The 24,992-nt window shown below is 46.1% G+C and overlaps 2 protein-coding genes across 5 annotated transcripts in view; one reads left to right on the forward strand and one right to left on the reverse strand.

Moving 5' to 3' along the window:
• LOC310746528 (integrin alpha-M-like) overlaps positions 1 to 24,992 on the forward strand; it is a 156,713-nt gene that overhangs the window by 127,873 nt on the left and 3,848 nt on the right. Inside the window, exons 1-8 of one of the 2 annotated variants that reach the window (XM_083580396.1) lie at positions 4,470 to 4,497; positions 5,174 to 5,256; positions 5,936 to 6,012; positions 6,882 to 6,953; positions 21,559 to 21,748; positions 23,047 to 23,124; positions 23,740 to 23,867; positions 24,660 to 24,805. In XM_083580396.1, coding sequence (XP_083436522.1) covers positions 21,691 to 21,748; positions 23,047 to 23,124; positions 23,740 to 23,867; positions 24,660 to 24,805 — 410 coding nt within the window. In that variant the 5' untranslated portion in view covers positions 4,470 to 4,497; positions 5,174 to 5,256; positions 5,936 to 6,012; positions 6,882 to 6,953; positions 21,559 to 21,690. Of the gene's footprint in view, positions 1 to 4,469; positions 4,498 to 5,173; positions 5,257 to 5,935; positions 6,013 to 6,881; positions 6,954 to 21,558; positions 21,749 to 23,046; positions 23,125 to 23,739; positions 23,868 to 24,659; positions 24,806 to 24,992 lie in introns of those variants that run through there. The other variant, XM_083580397.1, reaches the window with a different exon arrangement.
• ACP4 (acid phosphatase 4) lies at positions 8,974 to 18,939 on the reverse strand. 3 transcript variants are annotated; one of them, XM_083580333.1, is made up of 11 exons: positions 18,650 to 18,939; positions 15,177 to 15,272; positions 14,716 to 14,802; positions 13,823 to 13,960; positions 13,031 to 13,129; positions 11,723 to 11,818; positions 11,509 to 11,641; positions 10,998 to 11,080; positions 10,495 to 10,601; positions 9,358 to 9,527; positions 8,974 to 9,276 (listed from the first exon to the last, which is right to left on the reverse strand). In XM_083580333.1, the coding sequence occupies exons 1-11, from the start codon at positions 18,710 to 18,712 to the stop codon at positions 9,191 to 9,193; spliced, it is 1,158 nt and encodes a 385-aa protein (XP_083436459.1). In that variant the 5' UTR covers positions 18,713 to 18,939; the 3' UTR covers positions 8,974 to 9,190. The 3 variants fall into 3 exon arrangements, with proteins under 3 accessions (XP_083436459.1, XP_083436458.1, XP_083436457.1); XM_083580332.1 differs by lacking the exon at positions 18,650 to 18,939 and adding an exon at positions 18,329 to 18,510; XM_083580331.1 differs by lacking the exon at positions 18,650 to 18,939 and adding an exon at positions 18,329 to 18,510 and having other exon boundaries at positions 8,974 to 9,527.

The following is a 24,992-nucleotide window of genomic DNA, read 5'->3' on the forward strand; positions in this document are numbered from 1 at the left end:
TCAAAATCTGCACTTCTCCAAATTTTGCAATGTAGTTCTCCAGTCATTTGCACAAAAATGTATATACCTGGGTAAAGCATGCATATAAATACACACATTAGTGAAAATAATGTGCAAAGGCACATTATCTGAGGGGAAACTGCTGTGCAAAAGTGTCTATATTAGAGGAAAATTGCATACAAGCATGTGTATATTAAGATAAACTTGTACTAACATGCTGATGAATTTTCCATAGGACTTTTCACACAGAAAAGAATCACAGAGAGTTGTGGAAATGTAGAGAACTGAATTTAAGATTGGAAGAATGAGAAACAGAGAGAAACCAAAATGGGCATGTTCACCCATCCCTGCCTACAATCCAAAATCACTGATTGGTGCAACGGGAATAAATTAAGGCAGTAAGCAAAAGTAGCAAAAAATATTTTCTTTGCAAACATAATCCCGGTTGTAGTATCTGAAGTGTGTGTGTGTACATGTGTGTGTTGGACTTCAGAATGTTTTCTCTCTGTGGGGGGGGGCGGGGTACACTCAGGGCTTTTGGGTAGAAGCCCCACTTAGCAGAACGATTAGCAGACCTGGCTTACCTCATTTTGAAGTAATACCCATCACCAGCTTAAGTGGGGGGAAGGGGAGGGGGAGGGCATAGCACCATGCCAAGTCTGGAATCTAAAATTACCTAACTGCAACTGAAGGAGGAAAATGGGGACATCTGGAACATTAGGAGCAGAGAGCAAGAGGTGTATAAAAAAACGGGGGAACAGGAGCAGCCAGTTCCAATGTCTTTGGGTGTTTCATCAACTTACCACAGGCTGTCATTAATATAAAACAACTTACCCTTTTTTTCTCCACAGTCATAAGGACTAGGCACTTACTGTTTTTGTACAAATGAAAGCTTAGCTTCCCGAGATTCCAAATGCTATATAAGTTGTTGTATTCTGTGCATTGGCAAGATAGCCTCACAGAAGTCTAGCCCTCCCTGTGCATTGTTGTCACCTGACCGCTGTAGATAAAACAGTGTGACTATCACAAGAACCCACTCCGGCTGTTGGAGGTCACTACAACGAAACAAACAGAAGTGAGGGGGGTAGCCCCACTCTGTCCTTCCGGAGAAAAACTGGGGAAGAGTAGGATGCCACTTTGCCTTCATTCTGCTTCTTCTCTTAGACGCATCCTATAAATATCGCCCCCCATCCGACTCCCACACCCATCTCTTGGCTCAGCCTCTGAGGGCAGGAATTAACAAACTGTCTATTTCGGGGCCATATCTGGTTTCAGCTGCGATTTTGAGGGCATGAACCACCCAGAGGATGGGTTTGCTCAAAGACTACGAAGAAAATGACTGGAACTTTCTTTTTTTGGATGCTATACCAGAAATTCTCAGGAAGTGGGCAACATTAAAAGGGCCATGAGTTTTCCAGTGACCCAGATATAGCAGAGAGAAAGGAGTCAAAGGGTTGTGACAGGTAAAACACATTTGTTTTACTTCCAGCTAAGATAAAATGGGGTCATACAGACCTCATGGCACTAGACGTTCTGGAACCTGGATATATCTGGTGGAAGGGGTCACGTTGTGGTTGTTATCCTCCAAGATTTATAGAAAGCAGTATCATTTTCCCGTACATGGCTCTATGATGAGCTGGCAGTCTGCGGCTGGGCACGTTCTACTTGGTACTGTGGTTGGCATTCAAGATGGAAACTGAGAGTTTCTCTCAAGCCACCTGCCAAATGTTTGCAGCCGCAATGGGAAGCCTCCTCCAACACATTGCTAAAGATGTGCAAATTCATACATTCCTCCCTGGGACAAAAGAGGAACCAGCACCATTACACCTCAGCAATTCCTACAAGAAGTGCTAAATGCTAGTAACATTTGGTTGTAGTAGAGTTGCCACATGTCCGGACATATCTGGAAAATTAGCAAAAAAAATGTCCTGGAAAATCCAGACGTATGGCAGCCCATGTCCTCAGAAATAGCTCAAAAATATATTTCACTTTTTGAAATATTGCAACCCTAGGTTGTAGTCAACACTAGTCCTACTCAGAGTAGACCCAGTGGCGCTAATTAAGATGGTTTAGTTAAGTTTAGGGACGCGGGTGGTGCTGGGATCTAAACCACTGAGCCTAGGGCTTGCCGACTGGAATCCTCGCGACAGGGTGAGCTCCCGTTGTTCAGTCCCAGCTCCTGCCAACCTAGCAGTTCGAAAGCACGTCAAAGTGCAAGTAGATAAATAGGTACTGCTTCGGCGGGAAAGTAAACGACGTTTCCGTGCGCTACTCTGGTTTTGCCAGAAGTGGCTTAGTCATGCTGGCCACATGACCTGTAAAACTGTCTGCGGACAAACGTCAGCTCCCTTGGCCAGTAAAGCGAGATGAGTGCCGCAACCCCAGAGTCGTTCGCGACTGGACTTAACTGTCAGGGGTCCTTTACCTTTTTTAGCTAAGTTTACTCACCTCATTGCATCTACTCTGAGTGGAACTAAGGCAGTGCTGGATTTATGTATAGGCTAAGTAGGCTGAAGCCTAGGGCCTCCCGCTCCCCACACAGTGGAGAGATTCCTTCTTGTGATCTGGACACTATGTTCATATTGCACTAGCTTAGTTTTCAGAGTCAAGCCAACTAAGTGAATAGTCATCTCCACTTTGTGCCATCAAATTCCATATATCACTGTTGTTACTGTAGTTTTAACTAATACAGTTATGTATCATCTTTCCAATACTGTAATTCCCATCTCGCCCCAGGGTGGTTCCATAGATAATAAAGAGCATTTCTATTTGCAAATTGAATGGTGTAAATAAAAGTTCTTTCTGTTGTTGCTTGTCTTGTTATACAGCTGATCCAAATCATACATCCCTCTCCCCTTAGCATGTGCCCAAGACGACTTATTTTGGGGTGCATAGATGTTCAGTTCCCACCCATTTACAATAATCTTGCCTGCATCTTCCAGAATTGCAAATATGGAACCGAAAGAAACCAGGAACCATCTTCACTTCCATTGTAGAAGATTAAGAAGACGTCAAAGATGCAGTCATGGTGAGAGAGAATATGGCATAAATTTACAGGAAATAATGTTACATTCAGGAGGAAGGAGAGGGAGCAAAACCTGAGACAAAAGGGCAAGGGAAGACCCAATTCTGGTACTGCAGATGGAGATTTCAACTTGGGTCTTGATTTGAGTCTCACCTCTTCCACAGGCTCCCCGTGTCACCAGGGCTGAATAAATCTGAACATAAGGAGAGCCTGCTGGGTCAGGTCTGTGGTCCATCTAGCCCCGCATCCTGTTCTCAAAGTGGCCAGTGAGATGCGTATGGAAAGCCCACCAGCAGGACCAGAGCACAAGAGCACTCTTCCCTCCTACCTTTCCAGGAACTGGTATTCAGAATAGCAACAGAAGTGGCTATGGTAGTCAGGACAGTGCTATGCTTTAAGAAAAGGTACAGTCTGAAATTGCACATGTTCAGAGTATCACTTTTTTAAACTCTTTGTATTTTGCTGTAACATAGCAATGCAAAAGTCTTGCAAAACATGGAATGGTGGCAAGAGAGATCTTAGAATCAGAGTTGGGAGGGATCACGAGGGTCATCTAGTCCAAGCCCCTGCAATGCAGGAATCTTTTGCCCAAGGTGTGGCTCAAACCCAGGATCCTGAGATTAAGAGTCTCACACTCTACCGACTGAGCTATCCCAAAATTGCATGCTTCGCAATGCATATGGCCATGTAAAAGGGTGGGGGTGTTCATATTAATACCATTAAATCCAGGGTTTAAAACTACTGAGATTACCCACTGCTCTTTCAGCAGCAGCAGCAGCAGCACTTATTTATTTTCACATTTTTATCTCACCTATTTTCTGGAGCTCAAGGTGGAGTGCACTGTTTTCATTTACTAAAACATATATATACCGCTTGCATGGGCGTAGCCAGGATTGGTTTTTTGGGGAGGGGGGAGCAGAATCGACGTGACTGATCAGTTAGATAAGCATTTCTATTGTTTTACATGATCTGGGGTGGGTGGGGCAGCTGCCCCACGCCCATGACCGCTTGGTTGTATTAAAGAAAATAAAACCTCAAAGCGGATCTCCTCCCCATTTTATAGTCACAACAACCCTGTGAGGAAGGTGAGACACTTTGACAGGCCGAAGGGAGCTCGCTGGGCTTCAGGGCCAAACAGACATTTGAACCCTCGACTCCTTGGCTACCAGCCAAAATTGCTTCTCTATGCAGAATCTCCCGCCACTAAACAATCCCGCAAATACCACCAGCAGAACCCCACGCCGCCTTCCTCTGCCTCCCCTCCCTTGCGCACGCGCGCCCAGTTACGAGAGGGGAGGGACAAGGCCTGCGTTCCATTTCATCAGCTATGCGCACGCGCAGGACGGCGGCCGCGCGGGAAAGTTGACGAGTTCGGACTCTGAAGGTGTGGGCGGGGCGAAGCGGGAGTATAAAAGGGCCACGTGCGGCCAATCTTCTTCCTGTTTCAAATGGCGGCGTGCAGGAGATCGCAGGTACTGCGCGATACAAAGGCGGGCGGGCCGGCCGAATAACTGGGTTGCTTATTCCTTATTGGTTTCTCTGTACCCCCGCCCGCTTCTGCTGCTAGGCTCTCTGTTGCGGGGGAGAGGAAGAGGTTTAGAATCAGAGCTGGGTGGTGGAGTTGCAGAGGCGGCGTTAGGGTGCAGATAGGTAGAGAGGGACCCATAGTGGAAAGGGCATGTAGGGCTTGTGTGGGGAATAAACTGGAATGTAGCAGTAAAGAGGGAAGGGGTTGCGGTAATGCTAAAGACTTGTATAAAGATGCTGACTGTTTAAAGTCAAAGGAGGGTTGGTGAGGCTCAGCAGCGTAAGGGAGAATAGCTTTGTAAAAGGGTTTAGTTAAGGGCCCTAGTGTAGTTGGCATGGGCGTAGCTGAGGGGGGCAGGGAGGGGCAGCTGCCTCCCCCAAATCAATAAAAATACATGGCTAACTGAGGTTCTGCCCCCCCCCCCCCGGCAAAAATCCTGGCTATACCTGTGGTAGTTAACGGGGGAATTTGTGGGGGGTAGAAAAGGGATTTTGACTGAAACTGGCAGACAAGGGTGTATATAGGGACTGGTATAAGAGGAATGTAGTGTGCTGTCAGGCAGGATTCCGGAAGAGTGCCTCTAGTGGCTTATTTTACTAACCAGCTTTCCCTTCCTACAGCAGTACTTCTTTTTGTCTATCTCCTGCTTAAAATGGAGCATCCATCTTGGGCCTCCAGTGACCTGATGAACTTGTGGTGCTGGGTAAGTGTTGCCATGCCGAATTTCAGACTGTTGCCCTGGGAAATCCTGAGCTACTGTAGGTTTTCTGGGCACTTCAGTTAGATAGTAAAGAGTGAAACACCATCTCCCCCTCTAGTGTGCCGGTGCATTCGTTGGGGGTTCCATGCAAGGTCTGGCAAGTCCTATATTTATATGGGCCAAATTTCCTTCCATTGGAGATTGGGGTGCATGGTAAAGCAGGAGAGCTTTTCTGTGTGTAGGTGGGAGTGCCGTGGCCACAGGGTTCCTCCAATGATGTTAGCACTGGGCGCGGATTGCAATGACGATGACAGTGCCCCCCATGCCTTTGACATCATGGGGGACTGAGGAGCAGAATCCCTGTTGATCCTGAGAGGTTGAGGTTGTGGGGAGAAGGCTCTGGTGGGATTAGGTCTGTGTGTTGAACTTTGAGACACGTGTGTGCAGTTGTGGCAGCTGGGACTTCCTGCAGAGGATACAATGGCAAAACACTAGAGAATGAAAGCCTCGCCCTCGGCGGCACTAGTTGAATTTTGTGAAAATCTTTTGGGATGCTGTTTTTCTCTGCTCTCATCTTCTCATCCAGGTGTACAGCATAGCTTTGGGTAGGGGTGGTGGTGGATTGATATAGGGAATAGTCCCATGCATTCCCAGCTCCTAACTATGTTACTTTTATTGTTAGGTGACCCTGATGATATACCCAAGATGAATATCTGCCTTGCAAGTTGAATCTAGATGCTTCAGTGGCAGCCAAGGCTGGTGAGCATTCACTTAATGACAAGTCGAAAGAGGGGTATTGGAACAGAGTTAGTGCAGTTCCTAGAAGTGGGACATGAGATACCCCAATGATGTCAGCACTGGGCTCCGATTGCTGTGACGATTTGGGTGCCTTCTGGGGACTTGACACTCCAGAAGACTGAGGGGTTCTGGATCTGAGAAGTCCCTACTTGGCTGTGCATTTAGTGTGTCTGCAGAAGGACAACGATGGTCTCCTAGTATTAATGCTCTCACTCCATCAGCTTGTAAAGCATGAATGGCTTAGGAATGTCACAATGCAGCAGTTGAGCTTTGCCTATTGTTTAGAGCTAAAGTTTGTGTGTGTTACAGCTTATGGAAGTATGGGACTACGTTTCTGTTAAGCTGGAGAAATTAAAAATTTTAATGGTAAGGGGCCAGTGTATCATGCTGTCCAGATTGCCCCACCACCACCCCGTTTTAAAGCTGCTTAGAGAAGTGGGATTTTTCAGTGGAGAAGCAATACCCATGACTTGCCAAAACTTTTTAGATATTGAAGTTTGTGTTGGGGGTCACCAGCATGGTGTCCTCCAAATGTTGGGCTCCTGTTAGCCCTCACCAGCATAGCAAATGGCCAGGGAGGGTGGAAACTGCAGTCCCAGCAATAGTGTGGAGTATCATGTTGGCTACTCCTGAAATTGTGATGCACCTAATTTCTTTACATATTCTCTCTTTTTAAAAGAAGAACTGAGTGGCAGGAAGGGAAAATGTGCTTGCAGGCATGAAATCCAATATGTGTAGTGAGTGATCTGTGAAACTGAAACTAGGCTACACCTTGTGGATAGTGTGCAAAAAAGTCTTGCCAACATGGTTTGTTTGCTTTCTTTCTCCAGATATGGGAACACCTGAGCTCTGCTCTTGCGAGCAGGAAGATGCAACTGGTTCCTTGTCCTGACTGCTCACAGGTAGAACGGGGCAGGAAAGGCAGAGGAAAGATTATCTGGGCATTGAAAAACACAGTGGTTGATCCTTAAGGGTTATGCCAAGGTTGTGTTGAAGGGGGCCTCTTTTGCAAGACAGGGGTCAGTCCTCCCATTTCTTTTGAGAGGCAGGAAAGTTGTACTTCACTGTATGTGCTTTGTAGCGCTGAGGCATGTATCAGGGAGCGTCTTTTAAAAAATTAACAGCCTTTAAATTTGGAAGTAAATGCTCTCTTACTGGATTTGTATTCCATGGGGCCAAAAGGCTTAGTCTGCTGGGGCTGGGCTGAGGGAATAACTAAAGTTCCTGAATAAACTTGTACAGGGATAGTCCCATTATTCCAGAAGAACATTACACTATCTCTGACCGAGGTACAGGGCCCTTCAAGATTCAGTCAGCAGCCTTTTAAAAGCACCGTCATATCCTGTTTGGGCTTTCCCTAGGCACTGCGTTGCTAATTCATGTGGCATATTTCTTCCCACCCAGCCTCAGCCAAGCTGGATGCCCGCAGCAAAACGAAATGGATGGGTTTTTCCCACAATCTTGAAAGAATCTCCTGGACTATCAGCAAGTCACTGATACATATATTTTTTTTTTGATCCACTGATTTTTTTCCTTTGCCTTCCATCATTTAAACAGCCTTTGCACACACACCTTTTCCCCCCAACTCTGCTTGATCACCAGCCTCCTACTCTTTCAAGCAAGTTTCTTGGTTTCAGAACCAAGTAGCTTGGCTCTTCACTGCAGCCTTCTATTAAGAGCAGTTGAGTTGAGCTTCCATCAGAAGCAGGGATTATTCCATCAGCTTTGCCAAAATATTGGCAGTATCAGGCACCTCCTACCCCTGAACTGTGCCAGTTGGTCATTAAAAGAAAAACTGTTTAAGGATTGGTACCTGAGTTTAATTTCTTTCCTCTTCCCTCCTTGTCCGTTTCCCCTTGTGTGTTGTGTTTTTAAGATTGTAAGTCTGCAAGCAGGAACTGCCTTGCTTTTATTGATTGCATATAAGCCATGCTGGTAACCTCCTTGGTTGAAGAGCAGGGTACAAATGCTCTAAATAAATTGATGATCATAAGCCATACACACCCTCCAAAGCAAGGCTGTTTGTTTCACCTTGGATTCTGAAGCAGCATGAATATCTTTGGGGATATTTGCCAAGAATGATGCATTTTGCACAACCTTGGCATGTACTCCTTTCAACTTGGGGAAAACAAAACCTGGATTGTATGCCTCCAGGCAGGGACAGTGTTATTCTGTGCAGCATTTACTTTTTCCAATAAAATGTAGAAACGATAAGTGGTTTTGCATTGTTGTCGTTTAGTCGTGTCCGACTCTTCGTGACCCCATGGACCAGAGCACGCCAGGCACTTCTGTCTTCCACTGCCTCCCACAGTTTGGTCAAACTCATGTTGGTAGCTTCAAGAACACTGTCCAACCATCTTGTCATCTGTCGTCCCCTTCTCCTTGTGCCCTCCATCTTTCCCAGCATCAGGGTCTTTTCCAGGTAGTCTTCTCTTCTCATTGGAGAAGAGTATTGGAGCCTCAGCTTCAGGATCTGTCCTTCCAGTGAGCACTCAGGGCTGATTTCCTTCAGAATGGATAGGTTTGATCTTTTATTCTTTGCATAGTTGTACTTAATGTTTTTCACATGCAGGCATCTTTTTGGGAAGGTACAGAAAACTGGCCATCCAGATGTTGATCTACCACAGAAGTCTTTTGTGGGGAACCCAAGGCATTAAGCACAGCTTAGGTGGTTAGAGCGTGGTGCTGATAACACCAAGGTCGCAGGTTCGATCCCCATATGGGACAGCTGCATATTCCTGCATTGCAGGGGGTTGGACTAGATGATCCTCAGGGTCCCTTCCAACTCTGTTTTTAAAAATTAGTGGTGTATGTCTGTCAGAGCAGATTACATACTAAAATGAAAAGCATGGGGCCCTCTAAATGTGAAGGTATAAGAATTTCCTTGCCATGTCTGACAGAAAGGTACACACAGTGTTGTACTCAAATCATTGCACTACTTGCTTTATTTTTAAGTCTCCTAATAATTCCCTACAGTAAATGTGCCTCTTGCCTGTGCTGCTTGGACCATCAGCTTCTGTGGATGGAGTCTGAGTTTGCCCCCCTTGGCTCCAGCCACTGGACCACACTTCACAGCATGTAGAGGCCGTTCTCTCTTCCCATGAGGGCGATTGGTGGTTGCCATGAGCCCATCTTCCCATCACCTCCTCCAATACATTATGCCTGCTCCTATTAATGCTGTGCTCAGCAGGCCTACTGCCACAGCCAGCGCTGTTACGGTGCGCCCTGCAAAAGGAATTGAGCAGGTGTGAGTGGGAGAGTCAGTGCGAACCTGTGCCCAGGGGGAGGGAAAAGACCTTGCATTACCTGTGCCTGCCTGAGGGTTTTGGCATTCGGCATCCCAGTCCAGCGGGATGACTGCCTTCGTAAGATGAATGAAGAGAGGCAGTGGGCAAGGTGTGGGGCAGTCAGGCAGGGCTAATGTGTGGGGCTGGTGGCTGCTTTTGTTCCGATAAAACATGGATACACTGAAGGAGCTGGAAAGATGGAAAACACAGGAGCCTAGTAAAGGTTGCACTCTTCACCTTTTCCCATAACCCCGCACTGCTAAACGTTGGCTCTGATAATTTGGTGCTTTCCTTCCTGCAGTGTCTCTCAAAATGTTCCGGTACTGTCTTAGCCTCTTAACTATGCTGTGCCTTGCATGCTTTGTGTCAATGCGTCAGCAACTGCAAATGTGCTGACAAGTCGCTGGGAGGCAGCTGGTAATACTGCAAGGGATACTAGGAGCTGGTAGAGAGAGAGAGAGAGAGAGAGAGAGTCCCTCCGAATAGTGTACTACTTGGTTTGGAGAGGACAACTTTTAAGAAAGGGTAGGAATAATAATGTTTCCTTATATCAAAGTCAGAACTAAAAATAAAAAAAAACTGGACAGAGAACACTTACCGTACTCCGAAAGGTGGCTTTTAATTTTAAAAAACAAGGGAAAACATGCCACGGTTTCAAACAGGGAGCCTTTCCCTAGCCCTGCCTGGAGAATACTGGGGATTGAACCTGTGTGATCCTTTGCATGTGAAGTAATGTGTCTACCATTGAGTTGTGGGAGGATAGCGGAGCCACAAAAGGAACGGGGGGGGGGGGCATGTATAAGCTGCTTTTTCAACACGTAAAAATTTCAGTTCTTCATGCAAAAGCAATTGTACATAATTTGTTCTATTGGGCACAGAGTTGGAGGAAGCGGAAAGCCTGAGCACATTCTGTTCCCTGGGATATTGCTGCAAGTATAAGCCTTTTAAGCTCACCCTCACAAGCCTTGAAGGCTGGACATTTTTTTGCTTCTTAAAATACTGCCAGCATTTTATTTCACCAGGATGATTATCATTAGTTCATCAGCACCTGTACAGTTTTTACATGCACACCAAACCTTTCTCTGTGATGGAGAGCAAATTCAACACCCAGCAAAACAAGAGAAACTTCCTACCCCACAGATGGAACCAGACTTACTTATTGCTTTCCTGGTAGAACTCGAACCCATGACAGGCAGCATAGGGTGGAGGGGGACCATTATAAACGCCCAGGGCTCCTTGAAGAGCGATTAAGGTGCTGTCGTGCTAAAAAGTAGGTGAACAGGAAAAATGTAGCCAACATGTTTTTTTGATTTGCATTTTACAATATATTGCTATGCCCCCCACTCCCTAAAACATGCCACTTTTTCATGTACAGACTAGATGATACTACTTTGCTTCCCCCTCATCTTCATGGAGGGGGCTATTCAGGAACTTCCTGTTTCCCCTTCATGTGATAAGTTTGTTCCATAGTTTGCAGGCTTAGTTTTATAGTTGTAGTTTTAGAGAGACTATTTTTAGCACTTTCAAAAAGGACTGCAGTGAAGCCACTAAATAGCCCAGAGATCCTTCTAAACAGACAGACTGCTATACACACTTAAACCCCCCCCCCCAATCTTCCCACATGGTCCCCCTGAAGTCTTAAGGTGGGGAAAGACTTACAGCAGAATACATGATCATCTTCAGGGGCAGATCTCGGCACACTACTTTGGAGAAGTTGCTCAGGATAGCACCAAGTAATATCCCTGCAAGGTGGGAGAGAGACTGTTGACTGAGGGGTGTCCTATGGTATGTCAAAGAATAACTGACCCAACAGGCACAAAACTAGCAGCTCTGCAAATAATTGGGGGTCAAGGGGGTGCCGTGTTGCATATGAAAATGAGTCATGCAAGCACACACATGTGCTGAGCACTGGGGTGTGCACCATTAATAACAGTTGAAGGGTTGAGTAGAAGAAAAACCATAGTAACAAAAAAAGAAAAGCACAGAAATGTCATGACCCACACACAAATTGGTCAGGTATGGATCTGTGGAGGACAATGGGGAACACATTGAACTGGAAAATAGTGAATTTTCAGGTGCCGTGTGAACGGATCCTCAATTTTCCCCCCAGTACTGTGTTTTGTCAAAGCAGCGTTAGAATGTTTATCCTCTAAAATTGATTAAAATTTACCTCCAGTGAATCGGGCCTTCTCCTGGCTTGCATGCATTCCCACATGGGCTTCGACATTGAATGCTTCCATCTCTGAAAGGGTGGCCAGGACCTGTGGCGTGGCCCAGCTGGGCAAGGTCAGGTTGTGTGTTTTCTGCAAGGAAAGAAAAAACACTAGAGAAAGGTATGGTTGGAGGCAAACTGGTGAGGCTGTTATGCGGTGCAGTATGCCTACCTGGCAGAAGAGGGAGTCGTGGACCCTCCAAAGGCCCCTCAGGGTCAGCTGTTCCTGTTTAAGCCCTGTATGGTTTGCCATCTCTCTCATAAAGCCCTGGGAAGGGAGGGAAGGGGGAAGAAGAATTAGCTAACGGATTGGAACTTCAATGGGCTTCGCCTGGAGGAAGCTAGTTCCACTATCCTACATGATCTTACTAACATCAGTATACGTCCATGTAAACCGACATAGGCCTGAATGTTGCAAGTGGTGTGGCTTCTGAAAACCCACTTCCATGTAGGGTTGCACCACAATTAGACCCATTATGGATGGTATTCAGTGTTCATTTCACTCAAGACTAGACCCATCAGAGTTAATAAACATGACTAAGTTAGGCCTAAGGGCCCCTGCCTTTCTCAAATTTGTATATATTTTAAAACTGTATGTGTGCCTTCTTTTTTGTTTATTTTGGGCTGTGTAGAGTTTTTTGGTCCCGAACATCAGTTTTTTCTTCTGTGAAATGGGTGGTTCCCATGACAGTTTCTTAGATTTCTTGAATGTGCCCTCAGGCCCAACAAGGTGCCATCTGGGGCTGGTGGGAGTTGTAGTCTGAACCAGCTGAAGGGCACTAGGGTTGGCAAAGGCTGTTACAAGTGCTGACCTAGGAGTAATTTATTTTTGAATAAACATGCTTGCTTTACATCACTGGGCACTTTTTTAAAGTATTGCTTTTTTACCTTGTATCTGTTGTTGTTACTAATGTTTTTTATTACATTCAAAAGCTTTAGCTTTAATTTTTTGGAAACTACCCTGGATTCTTGCCCCACAAAGTGGTATATGGATATTTTAAATGAATAATAAAAACACTCAGATTGGGTGCTAGACTGGCCATCAGAGTTTTCCAAAAGTAAACAAAGGGCTGCCTTAAGCAAAAGAAGGCAGTCAGTTTTCTTGTCGATGGCAACACAAGACAAGATGAGAACTGGTTTAATGTAATTCACTATGCAGGGAATCCTGGGAATCGTGGTTCTCAGTTGTGTGTGTGCGCGCTTTGGATCCCTATAGTATCCCTGCTGAGCTACATTTCCCAAGATTTTTTTGGGTAAAAGCCAGGTCAATTAAAGTGGTATAAAACCTGCTTTAAGTTTGTAGTACATATATATCCTCTGAGTGATCAAGGCAGAGAACAAGACTCCCCCTCCAGATGGTGCATTCCTCTTACAATGGGTGCAAAGAGTTGGATTGATGAATTGGATGAAGAAGAAATCCTGGCTTTGGAATCCCTCCCTCCCTCCCTCCCTCCTAGACAACCCCATCTTTCCCTGATACCTTCCAGGTCTCCATTTTAGCCTGATAGCTTGGCAAATTAATTGTCTCTCCCATCAGCTGTTGGTATCGTAGGCAGTTCCGGGTTGGCGGCTTCAGCAGCTGTGAGGTGTGGGGTAGGAAAAGACAGACAAATCTGATTCTTGGGGAAAGCTGACCCCTCTTTTCTTTCCCATATGTAAACTATGGAGCTACACTTCAGAAGCAGGAACACTGATTGAATCTCACTTTCACATCCACATACTCCTGCTTTGCTCAAAAAAGGCTGCCGTGTAGAGCTGTCTTCAGCAACCTGGAGTCAGCCAGATATTTTGGCCGACCATTCCCATCAGCCTCTGACAGCAGGTGGTTGATGGGAATTATAGGTCAAAATATCTGCCAGATTACCAGGCTGGTGTAGTGGATTGAATGGTAGACTTCACGACACTGGTCTAAATGGTAAATATACTTACTGAGTCTCTGTCCCAATTTTTAAGCTTGACCAGAATGAAAATGGAGGGCCTAGACGGAACTCATACAGAAATGTGGCAAGACATCAAAATAAAAGAGCCAGAAAGAAATTCATTCTTGATAAAGTTGGATTTCGTGAAGTGGCATTCCCCTTTTCAGGAAACACTTCCCTTAGCTTCTCTGTCAAAAAATACATTTGTTTCATGCATAGACCACCTTGCAATGGAAGACTCATAGGATGGTGTTCAATAAAAGCAATATAAGAAAATGCCACGTAAACTCAATACAAAGCAGAGAAGCAGCTGATAAGAACCAGTAAAATCTGGGCAAGTTGCGAAGGATTACCTTATCATACTTAGTAGGCACAGTGTGGATGGGAACAGGTCTCCAGCTGATCTCTGGATCTGAGCTTGGATAGAGCCCCATCAGGTTGGCTTGGGCGCTCATTAAGGTGCGGTCGTAATCTGTGCTGCGGATATAGATCTAGAAAGGGGCATAATGGTTGGTCAGCCTCAAGGTGGGTGAAAGCCTTGGCTGTCTCCTAGTGCTATTTATCCTGTCCTTGGGACTCTCCAAGCCCACACATCTCACTGGCCTCCACTACACCCTCTCGAGCTGCTCTGGCCTGGCTGGAATGTGTCTTTGACCTGTGAAGCTAATGTTGCTTGCTTGCCTGAAGGGACAATAGAGTTGTGTTGGTGGGAGCGTAGAAGCTTTGGGCTTTTGTGTGGCTGGAACATAGCCTGGGAAGCCAGTGTTGTGTATTGGAGTAGGACATGGGAGACCAGGGTTCAAATTCCTACTCAGCCATGAAACTTACTGGGTGACCCTGGGCCAGTCACCATCTCTCAGTCTAAACTACTTTACAGGGTTGTTGTGAGAATAACATGGAGAGGGGAAGATCTGTGTATGCCTCATTGAGTTCCTTGGAGGAAAGGTGGGATGTAAAAATCAAAAGCCTCCATTGTGCACTTGGGCCTCTAGAGCCACCCAGTTTCCCCCTCTTGCTTCACCCACCACCCATTAGCTTTTTAAAAGGTGGGTGGAGCTGGTGTTATGGGTTTGGATACATTTTGGGGGTGCTGCTGCTGCTTATTTTTGCATGTCAGCTAATACTTAAATTGTTGCATGCTTTATATATATTTATTACTGTATTCATATTTGCTGCCTTGTGAATTCTTGGGTGCTGGTGTGGAATATATATATTGGCTTTATTAAATAAGCAAACGGATATTTACCTCCTGTGGTTTGTAGGATGCACTCAGGAAGCCAGCATATCTCTCTCTGAGGAATCGTCCCAGTGCCTTCTGTTGCAAAATACCTACCTGCAGCAGACAAAAGGAAAAAGGCAAGTTGGGGGGGGGGGGAGAGAGAAAGATCTGAAGCGTCCTCCAAAACAGGGCTGTCCCATTGCTCCAGTGCAAAGCGAAGGCTGAGATCAGTTGCCTTCACTCACACAAAAACTCCAGTCATGGAAATTCTGGCAAGTGCCTTTCTCCCCCTTCCCCAGGTTGTGGCTGGAGGTGACCATGGGGATCGGCAGGGCAGAAGACAGGTGGAGCTTGAGCCAATGGCAGAGAGAGCCAGCCCCTAACTGGTTGTACAGCAAAAAGGCAGCCAGACGGGGCAGTGCCCCATTTGCCTCCAGTGCCCATCCCACCCCTCTACACACACGCACACACACCCCGCAAGCCCCCACCTCAGTGAGTTGCTGGAAGCCTTGTGGCCAGGGTGCCACTTTGTGGGGATCCGTGGGGTAGGTGCCCAGAGGGGATCGGTCACCATGGCGATACACCTAAGAAAGAAGAAGGGGGTCAGAACAGCGACATACGGCAAACCGAGTGATAGTTTTGCCCTCAAATTTCTAACCTACAGGACCAGGAATCTTTTTGGACTTTTAAAATATCTTCAGGGCTGTCACAGGGAAGAGGGAGCATGCTTTTTCTCTCTCCTGCTCTTGAGGGTAGGACTCTGGACCAATGGCTTCAAGTTACAGGAAAGGAGATTCCGAGTAAACATTCAGAAAAACTTTCTGACAGTAAGAGCTGTTCGGCAGTGGAACAGACTTCCATGAGAAGTGCTGGACTCTCCTTCCATGGAGGTTTTCTAAGCAGAGGTTGGATGGGCATCTGCAATGGATGCTTTCACTGAGATTCCTGCATTGCAGAGGGTTGGACTAGATGACCCTTGGGTCCCTTCCAACTCTTTAAGATTCTATGATTCTGTGATCCTGGCCTGCAAAATGGGACCTACTGTGATTTACCTTCCATATTATTGCACTTATACACACACACACACACCCTTTGCTATCTAGTTCTCTCACACACATGCATAGAAACAGACACGTGTTTTCCCTTTCTGTAATAGATGGCACTGCTGGAGGGTCAGTCTGTAAACCAGGAACAAGATGCCTGCACCAATTCATTTACAAGTGAGGGGCAAAGAAAAGCAACCACAGCCACCTTATAATTTTTACTTTTGAGTTTACGTGACATGCACCAAGTGTATTGCAAAATAAACAAATATGTGCTTATACGGGTATTATTATAAATTGTGCATCCCATATATAAAACAACAACTCTGTTTTATAGCATCTCGTGCTATAAAAACTACCCCTTTAAAGAAATTAAAAATACAAATTTCTATTTACTCCTCTTCAGATCTGATGCATTACAAGAGAACCATCCTATGCGTGTGAGCATATATATATTTCATAATAGGCCTAATACTTGTTTTTCACACTATCCCTTTAAAACGCTCCCCTCCCACCCCTTAAGGGTGTATTCCTAATACCAAGCCTGCAGTCTTTCGGGCACTTCTGTGGAATACATTTTCATTCAAAGTGGCCAGGGATTGGGTGAGTCAGGGTAAAGTAATTAGTATGTTATTACCCTTCTTGAGACTAAACAAGCTATTAGACCGATCAGTAAAAAAAAGGGGGGGTGCCAGCATCAGGTATTTGACAAAGTGGTCTTAAGTGCATGGAGACTTATGCCACAGTAAGTGTTAGTTTCTAAGGTGCTACAAGTCTCTGGGTGTGTGATGTGTCTCTGTGCCCAGCGCAGACACAGATCTCTGGTGCCCTTCCAGTACAGAACTGTCCCACCCACCATGATGGGGTTGTAACCATGGTTAGACAGACTTGGACTGGATCCATTGACATGAATGGGCACGACTAACTTAGGGTCCATTAATTTCAGTGGCATTTGACCAACACTGGAAACAACACAAAGTTTTGGCGTTTTTCAATAGCCAGTCTCCTTAACGTTTTTCTGTGTTTTTATTGTTTAAAAACACTGGTTTCCCCCCTGTTTTAACAATGTACACCACCTTGATATTTTATGATACAGGATACTGACATACTTTTATAATTAATTAAATATCAAAGTCATTCATACACACACACACACAGAGTGGTACCTCGGGTTACAAACACTTCGGGTTACAGTACCTCAGGTTAAGAACTTTACCTCAGGATGAGAACAGAAATCAGGTGGCGGCAGCAGGAGGCCCCATTAGCTAAAGTGGTACCTCAGGTTAAGATCGGGTTTAGGTTATGAATGGACCTCCGAAATGAATTAAGTTCTTAACCCGAGATACCACTGTGTGTGTGTGTGTGTGTGTGTGTGTGTGTAAGTAATTGAATGTCAGTTCTAAGCCACCTCAGTAGGATTTATATTCTGAAAGGTGGGATATAGCAATATATGAAATGAAAGAGAGGCAACTCACTGCTTGGAGCAGAATGCACCCCCTTCATTCCCGACTCAAGGAATCCAGAAGCTCTGCTTCCCATCTCTGACCCCGTAGACTTCACACCATAGCTGTCAACCGTCCCTTATTTGGCAGGAAACTCCCTTATCCCAGCACCGTGTCCCGCTGCTGTCCCTTATTGATGATGCCCCTTAAATTTCCCGGGTTTCATGCTTAGGCTTGGGAGGGAAGCAGCGGCTCGGGGTCCTCCGCTGCGAGAGAGAGCGCACGCACGAGCTGCCATGTCTCCATCTCTCCCTTTTCCCCCTCAGGGGCACGTCATGAGGAGATGGGTGGCGGCAGCGGCAGCTGAGGAGGCGGCCTGAGGGAGGAGGAAGAGGAGGGGATGGGGAGGGACGCAGAAGGGCGGCGCTTCAGCGGCCGCGCCGCCGCCGCGACCACCTCATGCCGGGCAGCGTGGGTGAGAGTCTCTCTCCCTCCCCCCCCTCTGGCGGGGAAGGCCCGGTGGAACTCCTCGCACCAGGACGAGGGCAGCCCTGACGTGCTGCTTAGCATACCCTCCAACCAGTGCAGCACCTTAATGTAGTGATTTGCCCCTCTGCATCCCTTTCATAACTCTATTTTTATAAATCATTTGTCCATCCATATTTCAAATTTTTGCTACAAGTTTTCTGTCAATCCTACCAATGTATGTAACTCTTTACAATAGCTTTTCAAATAAATTATAAACTTTCCCCATTCTTTATTAGAGAGGTCCTCTTCCTGGTTTCTAATTCTGCCTGTAAGCTTTGCCATATTGACGTCGTTCATGAGTTTTGTCTGTCACTCTTCTTTGGTGGGAGTTGTAGACCCTTAGGATCATCTAGTCCAACCCCCTGCAAACACAGTCAGTCGCAGCAAAAGCAGCATGGCTTCATCAGTGCCGGATTTATGTACAAGCAAAATCCCTTATTTTGGCGGCAGATCCCTTATTTTCGAGGCTGCTGGTCCCTTATTTTCAAATCTGTAAGTTGACAGCTATGCCTCACACTCCTCCCAAAGTACTCTGGCTCCTTTCTCTCTTGCTGTGCAGCACTAGACCCCTGCTCCTTCCCGGAGAACCCAGGCGCCCTAGTTCCTGCCACCCACCCTCCTGTGTACCAGCGAGACGAAGCGCAGAGTCCTCTCCTGGGCCGACGTGAGAGGCAGAATATCCTGGATGAGGAGGAGAATCCAAGGTGCCAGGGCTACAGAGAGCCTCATGGTCTCCGCCACCTGGAAAAAGAACTGTTGGAGGGAGGGAGGGCAAACTCTTCCGTTATATAGGTCCATCCTCAGACCCTGTAATTATCTCTTGTTTTCCTTTGCTGACAGGTCAGATCTAACAGGCGGCACCACAGAGCTTGTGTGTGTGTTAGTGTGTGAGAAGAGTGTCGGTTCCCCCTCCCCCCGTTTTACACCTGCCAGTCCCCTTAAAACTACCTGTTTGTTAAATGGGGGAGGAAATTCACTTGCCATGATGATTACAACTCCCAACCAAGACATTACGTCTTGCCTTCTCCACCTGCAGAGAAAACATCTGAGCCTGTGATAACCAGTTGCCAGGTTTGTTTCTGGCCGGGGTCCTGTGTGTTTAGCTGCTGGGTGTCTGGCAAAAATTCAGCAGGTAAACCCTTTTGCTCGCACAGAGATGTGCCAAAGAGGAGCTTCTCCTGTTGGATTTCTGCCTGTCCCGCAAGCATTATAAGTTGAGGAGCTTTGCCCAGGGGGTTGGGAGTCAAATCATGTCAGGTTGTTGTTACCTGACAACAAGAATTCAGTTTGCGGACTCCTCCAACCACCTGAAGGATGTGGGACCATATAGTCACCCCCAGACATTAATGAGTCCAGTTTTGCGTGGCTGATGCCAGCCTCCCTCTTGGTAGATCTACAAACAAGTTCAGGCTCTTGATATGCTTGCACCTTGACGGCATCTCGCCAGACAACTAGCCAAAGCGCCTTGTTGATTTACACCTGGTCACCAGAATTTGACGTTTCGCAGGAGATGGCCTCAGCAGAGGTGGAGGTATATGTGACAGAAATCTGTCTGACTTCGGCTCGCAGTTCACAAGTAAATCCTCCAGTGACAAAACGTTCTAGTGGGGAGTTCTCCTGTTCCAGTCAGTCATCACAACATCGCCACGGTGTGTCAGCATTCTGGGCTGCATCCAACCAAATTAGAGTACAATCATGGACATTTATAGATATAAATTTGTCGTGTCCATCAATTTCAATGGGTATACTCTGATTAGAAGTTACTTGGCCGCAACCCAGAATGTGGACTGACTGGAGGGGAATGGAATGGAGTGTCCTTGTGGAGGGTGTTGCACACCGACTGGAGCAGTGAACAGGAGCACCCGTGCTACAAGATTTTGTTGCAGGTTTGACTTGTGAACTCTAGAGTTTGACCCTGTGCTGTCATTGAATGCAGTGTCTTTTTCTAAACCCTTCTTCGTACTTCTGCAAACTTCGGTGTTCCTCCAAACCTGCTTATAGCTCCTTCTATCATTCTTGGCTGTGGACAGTGCTGTTTGGGCGTCAGCACTGAACATCAGAATAGAGAGAATGTTTTGAAGCCTTTGGTGGCAAAGGAGGTGCCATTTCCCCTTGTTCTTCAGTTCAGTAATGGCAGGACCAGGCATGAATTATTTGTATAATTTGTACCGGACCCAGGATTTGACTTTTGTAAATGCAGAATATGGAATTAGGTGGGTGAAGGTTGGTTTGTTTTTGTAAGGTACATTTGATGCTAGCCGTTCATTGTGGTTGTTAACAGAAGAGCCTTTGAAATACTGGATCTTTCTGCTTCCTTATTTCATCTTATAAAGGAACATCAAGGAAGGAGCTCTGGGCCGCATCAAAATATTGGTTCCCCCACAGCTTGTAAAAGCTGCAGTCCAGATGGAGAAAGCTCTTGCCAAGGGAATGACGGGGCAGCCTTCCTGCATGGTGGCTGTTGCTACAAACTGAAAGAGAAGGGTTTGGGTATGAAAAAGAGCAGGAGGGGGAAAGTGTGTTCCTACTTTTTAATTGCTAGTTTGGAATCCTGGTTGGGGAAAACTGAGTCCTAAGTTGTTCTGCGTCCATAGCTGCTGCTTCAATGCCAAGTGCTGAAAGCAAATGTTGGAAATGACTACCAAAGCTACTAGTCCACAAGAATGTTCAGTAGCTGTTCCACACTTATGAATATGAGAGGCTGCTACTAGCCATACTGTATAAGGGTGTGGGGAGGAGGCATTCCAGAGCTTCCAGTACAGTGGTACCTTGGTTTAAGAACAGCTTAGTTTATGAACAACTTGGATTAAGAATGCTGCAAACCCAGAAGTAGGTGTTTTGGTTTGTGAACTTTGCCTTGGAATAAGAACATGTTTCGCTTCCTGTTGAGTGTGTTCCATTTGTAAAGTGAGTCCCCCGCTGCTATGGGAAAGCACGCCTTGGTTTAAGAATGCTTTGGTTTAAGAACGGACTTCCGGAACGGATTAAGTTCGTAAACCAAGGTACCACTGTAATTAGGCTCCAACCCCTCCTGCACCACCAGCACTTTAAAAACTTGGTAGGCCAGGAGGAGAAAGCTAAACCCTGAAAAATCTCAGTGCTGCAAACCCTAACAAACCCCACAGCAATAGGGTCAGTTATTTTTACCAGGGAAAGGTCAGAAAGAAAGAAAGAAAGAAAGAAAGAAAGAAAGAAAGAAACTTCCTGGCAAATCAATTGGAGTGTATGATGATGATGATGCCAGAAAATATTTCAATCTGTGTCTATTTAATTTTATAAACAAACATACATAATGGAGCAATAGCAAAATATAGGTCAATTAACAACAGAGTTGGTGCAAGGCCAAAAACCTAATACAAAACCACCATTGGAAACAGAGCAACTGAACAAAGGAGAAATGCAGCCCCATGGAAGGAATACCATTATCCAAGTTCAGTTACCATGAGTTTGAGCTGGGATAACATTGTTTTCTTTTTTTATTTATTAAATACAGCAATTCCACATTTCTCTAAATTTGTCAGGCCCCTTTGTTTTCCTTAATGCTTTCATCTTGTGTGTTATTTTTTCTGCTGAAGCGATTGACCACGTTTCTGGATACCAAACTTCCAATGAATTCAGCCTTTTGCTGCTTTCGTAGTGCTTGGCTGCAAGATTACCAAGTCTTTCAGCAGAACTTTCCCCTTTGAGTCATCTAACGTATATTTTCGTTATGGTGCTACAGGGACACTTGTTATTTTCACTACAACCAACTAACCTGGCTCAGGAGTTCAAAAGGGCTGCAAATATTTGCACATCGAAAAGAGGCTGCAGCTGCCTGCAAAGTGAGGTTGCTGCTTTCTCCTCTTCCACCCCAATAGATGGCCTTTCCTGGTCAGTGCCCTTCCGACTTCCGGCCTACGTTCAGGAGAAGCCTTTGCCCCGTTGCACCAGTTGCAGCTCTCCGATAGCGAAAAGGCTGAAAACTGACGGGCAGAGATCAGAGACAAGACATGAGAGCTTTGGGGTTCTCCATCATCATCACCACCCTCCTTTTCCTGGGAGCAGCAGGTCAGTTCCAGCTATCCAGGACTTAGGACTGTCTCTACCGTTAGACAGAGCCAGGCGACCGCCTCAGGCAACAGAATGTTGGGGGCCGGGAATGGCAGCAATGTGTGGAAGGGCAGAGTTGTGTGTATCCTACGACCTGCTCTAGGTTGACCTCAGTTAATGGGGTGTGGTGGAAGACAGTGTCCTATGGCCAGCACAGAAGTAAAGCTCAACCGCCATTTTGGTTGTATTTTGTTTGTGGAAAATCTTGTCCTTTGCCCCAGGCAGAAAAAGTCTTGTTCAGGCCTTGGTCACTCCTTACTGGCAATAATCTCTTTTTTGGTTGGCTGTTTCTGATAAATCCCTGTCCTTTAGGATTGCCATATTTCAAAAAGTAAAAACCAGGACACCCTAAAAGTTGTTATTGTTGTTTGGTTTTATATGTACCTTGCCCATCTGACTGCATTGCCCCAGCTACACTGGGCAACTTCCGACAAATTTGAAACCACAGTAAAACATCAAACATTAAAAACCTCCCTGTACAGGGCTGCCTTCAGATGTCTTCTAAAGGTCACATAGTTGTTTATTTGCTTGACGGGAGGGCGTTCCACAGGGTGGGTGTCACTACCGAGAAGGCCCTGTAACCTCACGTCTCGCAATGAGGGAACTGCCAGAAGGCCCTCGGAGCTGGATCTCAGTCTCCGGGCTGAATGGTTAAGAAACTAGCTGTCATGTCTACTGCACTAGCTATAGTTTCTGAACAGTCTTCAAGGTAGCCCTACACATAGCACATTGCAGTATTCTAACAGACTAGTCTAACTAGACTTAAGACTTCAGCTCTCTTTCCAAGATCTCTAGTCATTTCCAAGTGACGAGTAGATGCATCTTGTCTCTAGCACACTCTCACATGCACAAACACAAGAGGCCCAATGCAGCCTGCCATTTCAGATGCTGCAGCTCTGGAAATGTATTTTGACAAGTTGATATTGTTTTGTAAAAGGAGGAGGTTCAGTTCAGTGAGGTGTGGGGCAAGGGCAGCTGACAGAGAGATAAGCAGGGCTGGCAAGCAAAACGAGCAGGGCTGGCAGCACCTAGTGAATTGTATAGTCAAAGGGTCAAATAAGTAAAAAAACATGTATTTTGCAGACAGGGAATACAGCAATAACTTGATCAAAGGGTATTATTTCATTTTCACAGATGTGCAGCAGCAGCAACATACAAACCTCTCTACCCCACCATGTCTCTATCTCACACACATAGTCCCCATTTTCTCTTGATTGTCTTGGTATTGGCTCACCTCCTTTCTCCCTTTTTCACAGGGTCTGCTGGCGATAGTTTTGATCTCACAGATGCCTTGGCTGAACCAGAAACCCCCCAGAGCAACCAGCAATTAGGACGTGAGTAGGGACTGTGCAGAAGAATGTCAGTTGTTCTTTCCTCGAAAGAGAAGATTATGATGCTTTAACAGCCGTGGGCTTCCCCAACAAATAAACCTGGAAACTGTAGTTCCCCATCTTTTACTCAATAGACTCAAGATATTAACACCCTGGCCACTTTAAATTACTTTTGATAAACATCAGTTTCAATTGGATACCTACTGGGGACATTTGGATAGCATCTATCAATTTGTATGTGTAAATTAAGATGGATGTAGTGGTGCTTATTGTACAGTTAATGTGAGCTGACAGTGGTGTTTTATTTTTCCCTCCCCCCCCCATTTCTATTCCCCCCTCCCCACTTTTTTATAAATTTGCAATAAACAGATAAAATAAATAAATACTATACCCTATGGAACTAGCAGAAATTGAAGAGGTCAAGGTTCTTCTAACATGGAGTATAACTATCATGTAGCCGTGATTAAATGCATGGGACCTGTAAGAGGTGGGGGTGGGAAGAAAGGTGGCAACTTTATGCAGAAAGTTAAACTGCCGCTGAGTTGAGGTGTATTCGGAATGAAAAGGAATGGTTTTGACTTGGGATGAGTCTTTCTGGCTTGCTTTCGCCCTACCCAGAGTGTCAGAATGAGGCCCGGGACATTGTCTTCCTGATGGATGGTTCATCCAGCATGCGGGCATCAGAATTCACGCAACTGAAGGCGTTCATTGCACTCGTGATGAAAAACATTCCCCATAATGCGCAGGTCAGTAGGGGAGATGGGCAAGAGGGCATGGTGTCAGCTCCCAGAGTTGGTTTAAATGTTGGAAGATTCAAGACAAACGCTAGGATTCTTGCCATTTTCATGTGCCTTGCTGCCGGGCACATACCGCTGGGGTAAAAGAGTAAGATTTTGTGGGGGAAAGAGCAGGCTGCACTGAACCTCAGCATGACCCCTTGTTCCTGATCAATTGAGTGGGGTTTGGCTGAGAAGCACAAGGGCTCACTGCCTCCAAGTCCCTTGGGAAGCCATTGCTCTGACCTTGCACACTTCACTCCACCTGGGGGGTGTGGGAGTTAATAACAAAGGACGTCGTGGCTGCATTACTGGATACTTTGGGGTTACTGTTCAAGGGCAGCAAATTGTCAAATATTTAGTTAATTATTATACACATATCACCATAAGGGGTTCCTATTTGGGTTTTCAGCCTGAGGCAGCAAAGCGCCTGTCTCTATTTAACAAGAACAGTAACCAGACCTGAACTGGGAGAAATGATGAATGTAATCCAAAATGGGAAGAAAGCAGCTGGGTAGCCATTGGCCCCCAAACAAATTGATCCTGGCAGCTGTTAGCTGATTTAAGAATCAGGCTGCTCCTCCTGTCTGGCTCACCTGCTTAAATACAAATATCACAGAGGTTAAGAAGAGCCCTGCCTGGTCAGGCTAATGGCCCGTCAAGTTTCTCGCATTCAGAGGCATACTGCCTCCGACAGTGGACAGTAGAGCATAGCCATTGTGGCTAGTAGCCGTGTCCTCATTAATCTCTCTCTCTTCTCAGTTTGCCCTCCTGCAGTTCTCTAACCGCTTTGAAGAGCATTTTGACTTCAGACGCTTCAGCAGAGACCGGGATGCCGACCTCTTGATCCGTGGAATCAGACAGCTGGGAGGCGGCTCCCATACGGCCTCCGGGATCAGAAAAGTGGTGTGGGTATCTTTGCTCCCATTCTCTCCCCCTCCTTCCCTGCCTCCTCTCCCCCCCCCCCTTGCTGGTGCAGAAATTCAAATAGTGCTTTTCCTACCATGGAGATGCAGCAATAGTGAAACGCAGAATGCCTATCGAGCCTGGGAAAGTGGGAACTTGGGCCTTCATAGCTGTTACTTGCCACACTCA

This window comes from Podarcis filfolensis (genome assembly GCF_964270895.1).
Source record: "Podarcis filfolensis genome assembly, chromosome: 13".
Classification (NCBI taxonomy): domain Eukaryota; kingdom Metazoa; phylum Chordata; class Lepidosauria; order Squamata; family Lacertidae; genus Podarcis; species Podarcis filfolensis.

What these genes read in the sequence shown, in the direction of transcription:
- ACP4 (XM_083580331.1), bottom strand. Translation starts at nt 18,499, where the DNA reads ATGGACCTATATAACGGAAGAGTTTGCCCTCCCTCCCTCCAACAGTTC. An exon ending in CTAAAATGGAGACCTGGAAG is followed by an intron (nt 11,819 to 13,030) that starts GTATCAGGGAAA and finishes CTCCCTTCCCAG; the next exon opens with GGCTTTATGAGAGAGATGGC. An exon ending in ACGACTCCCTCTTCTGCCAG is followed by an intron (nt 11,642 to 11,722) that starts GTAGGCATACTG and finishes CTTTCCTTGCAG; the next exon opens with AAAACACACAACCTGACCTT.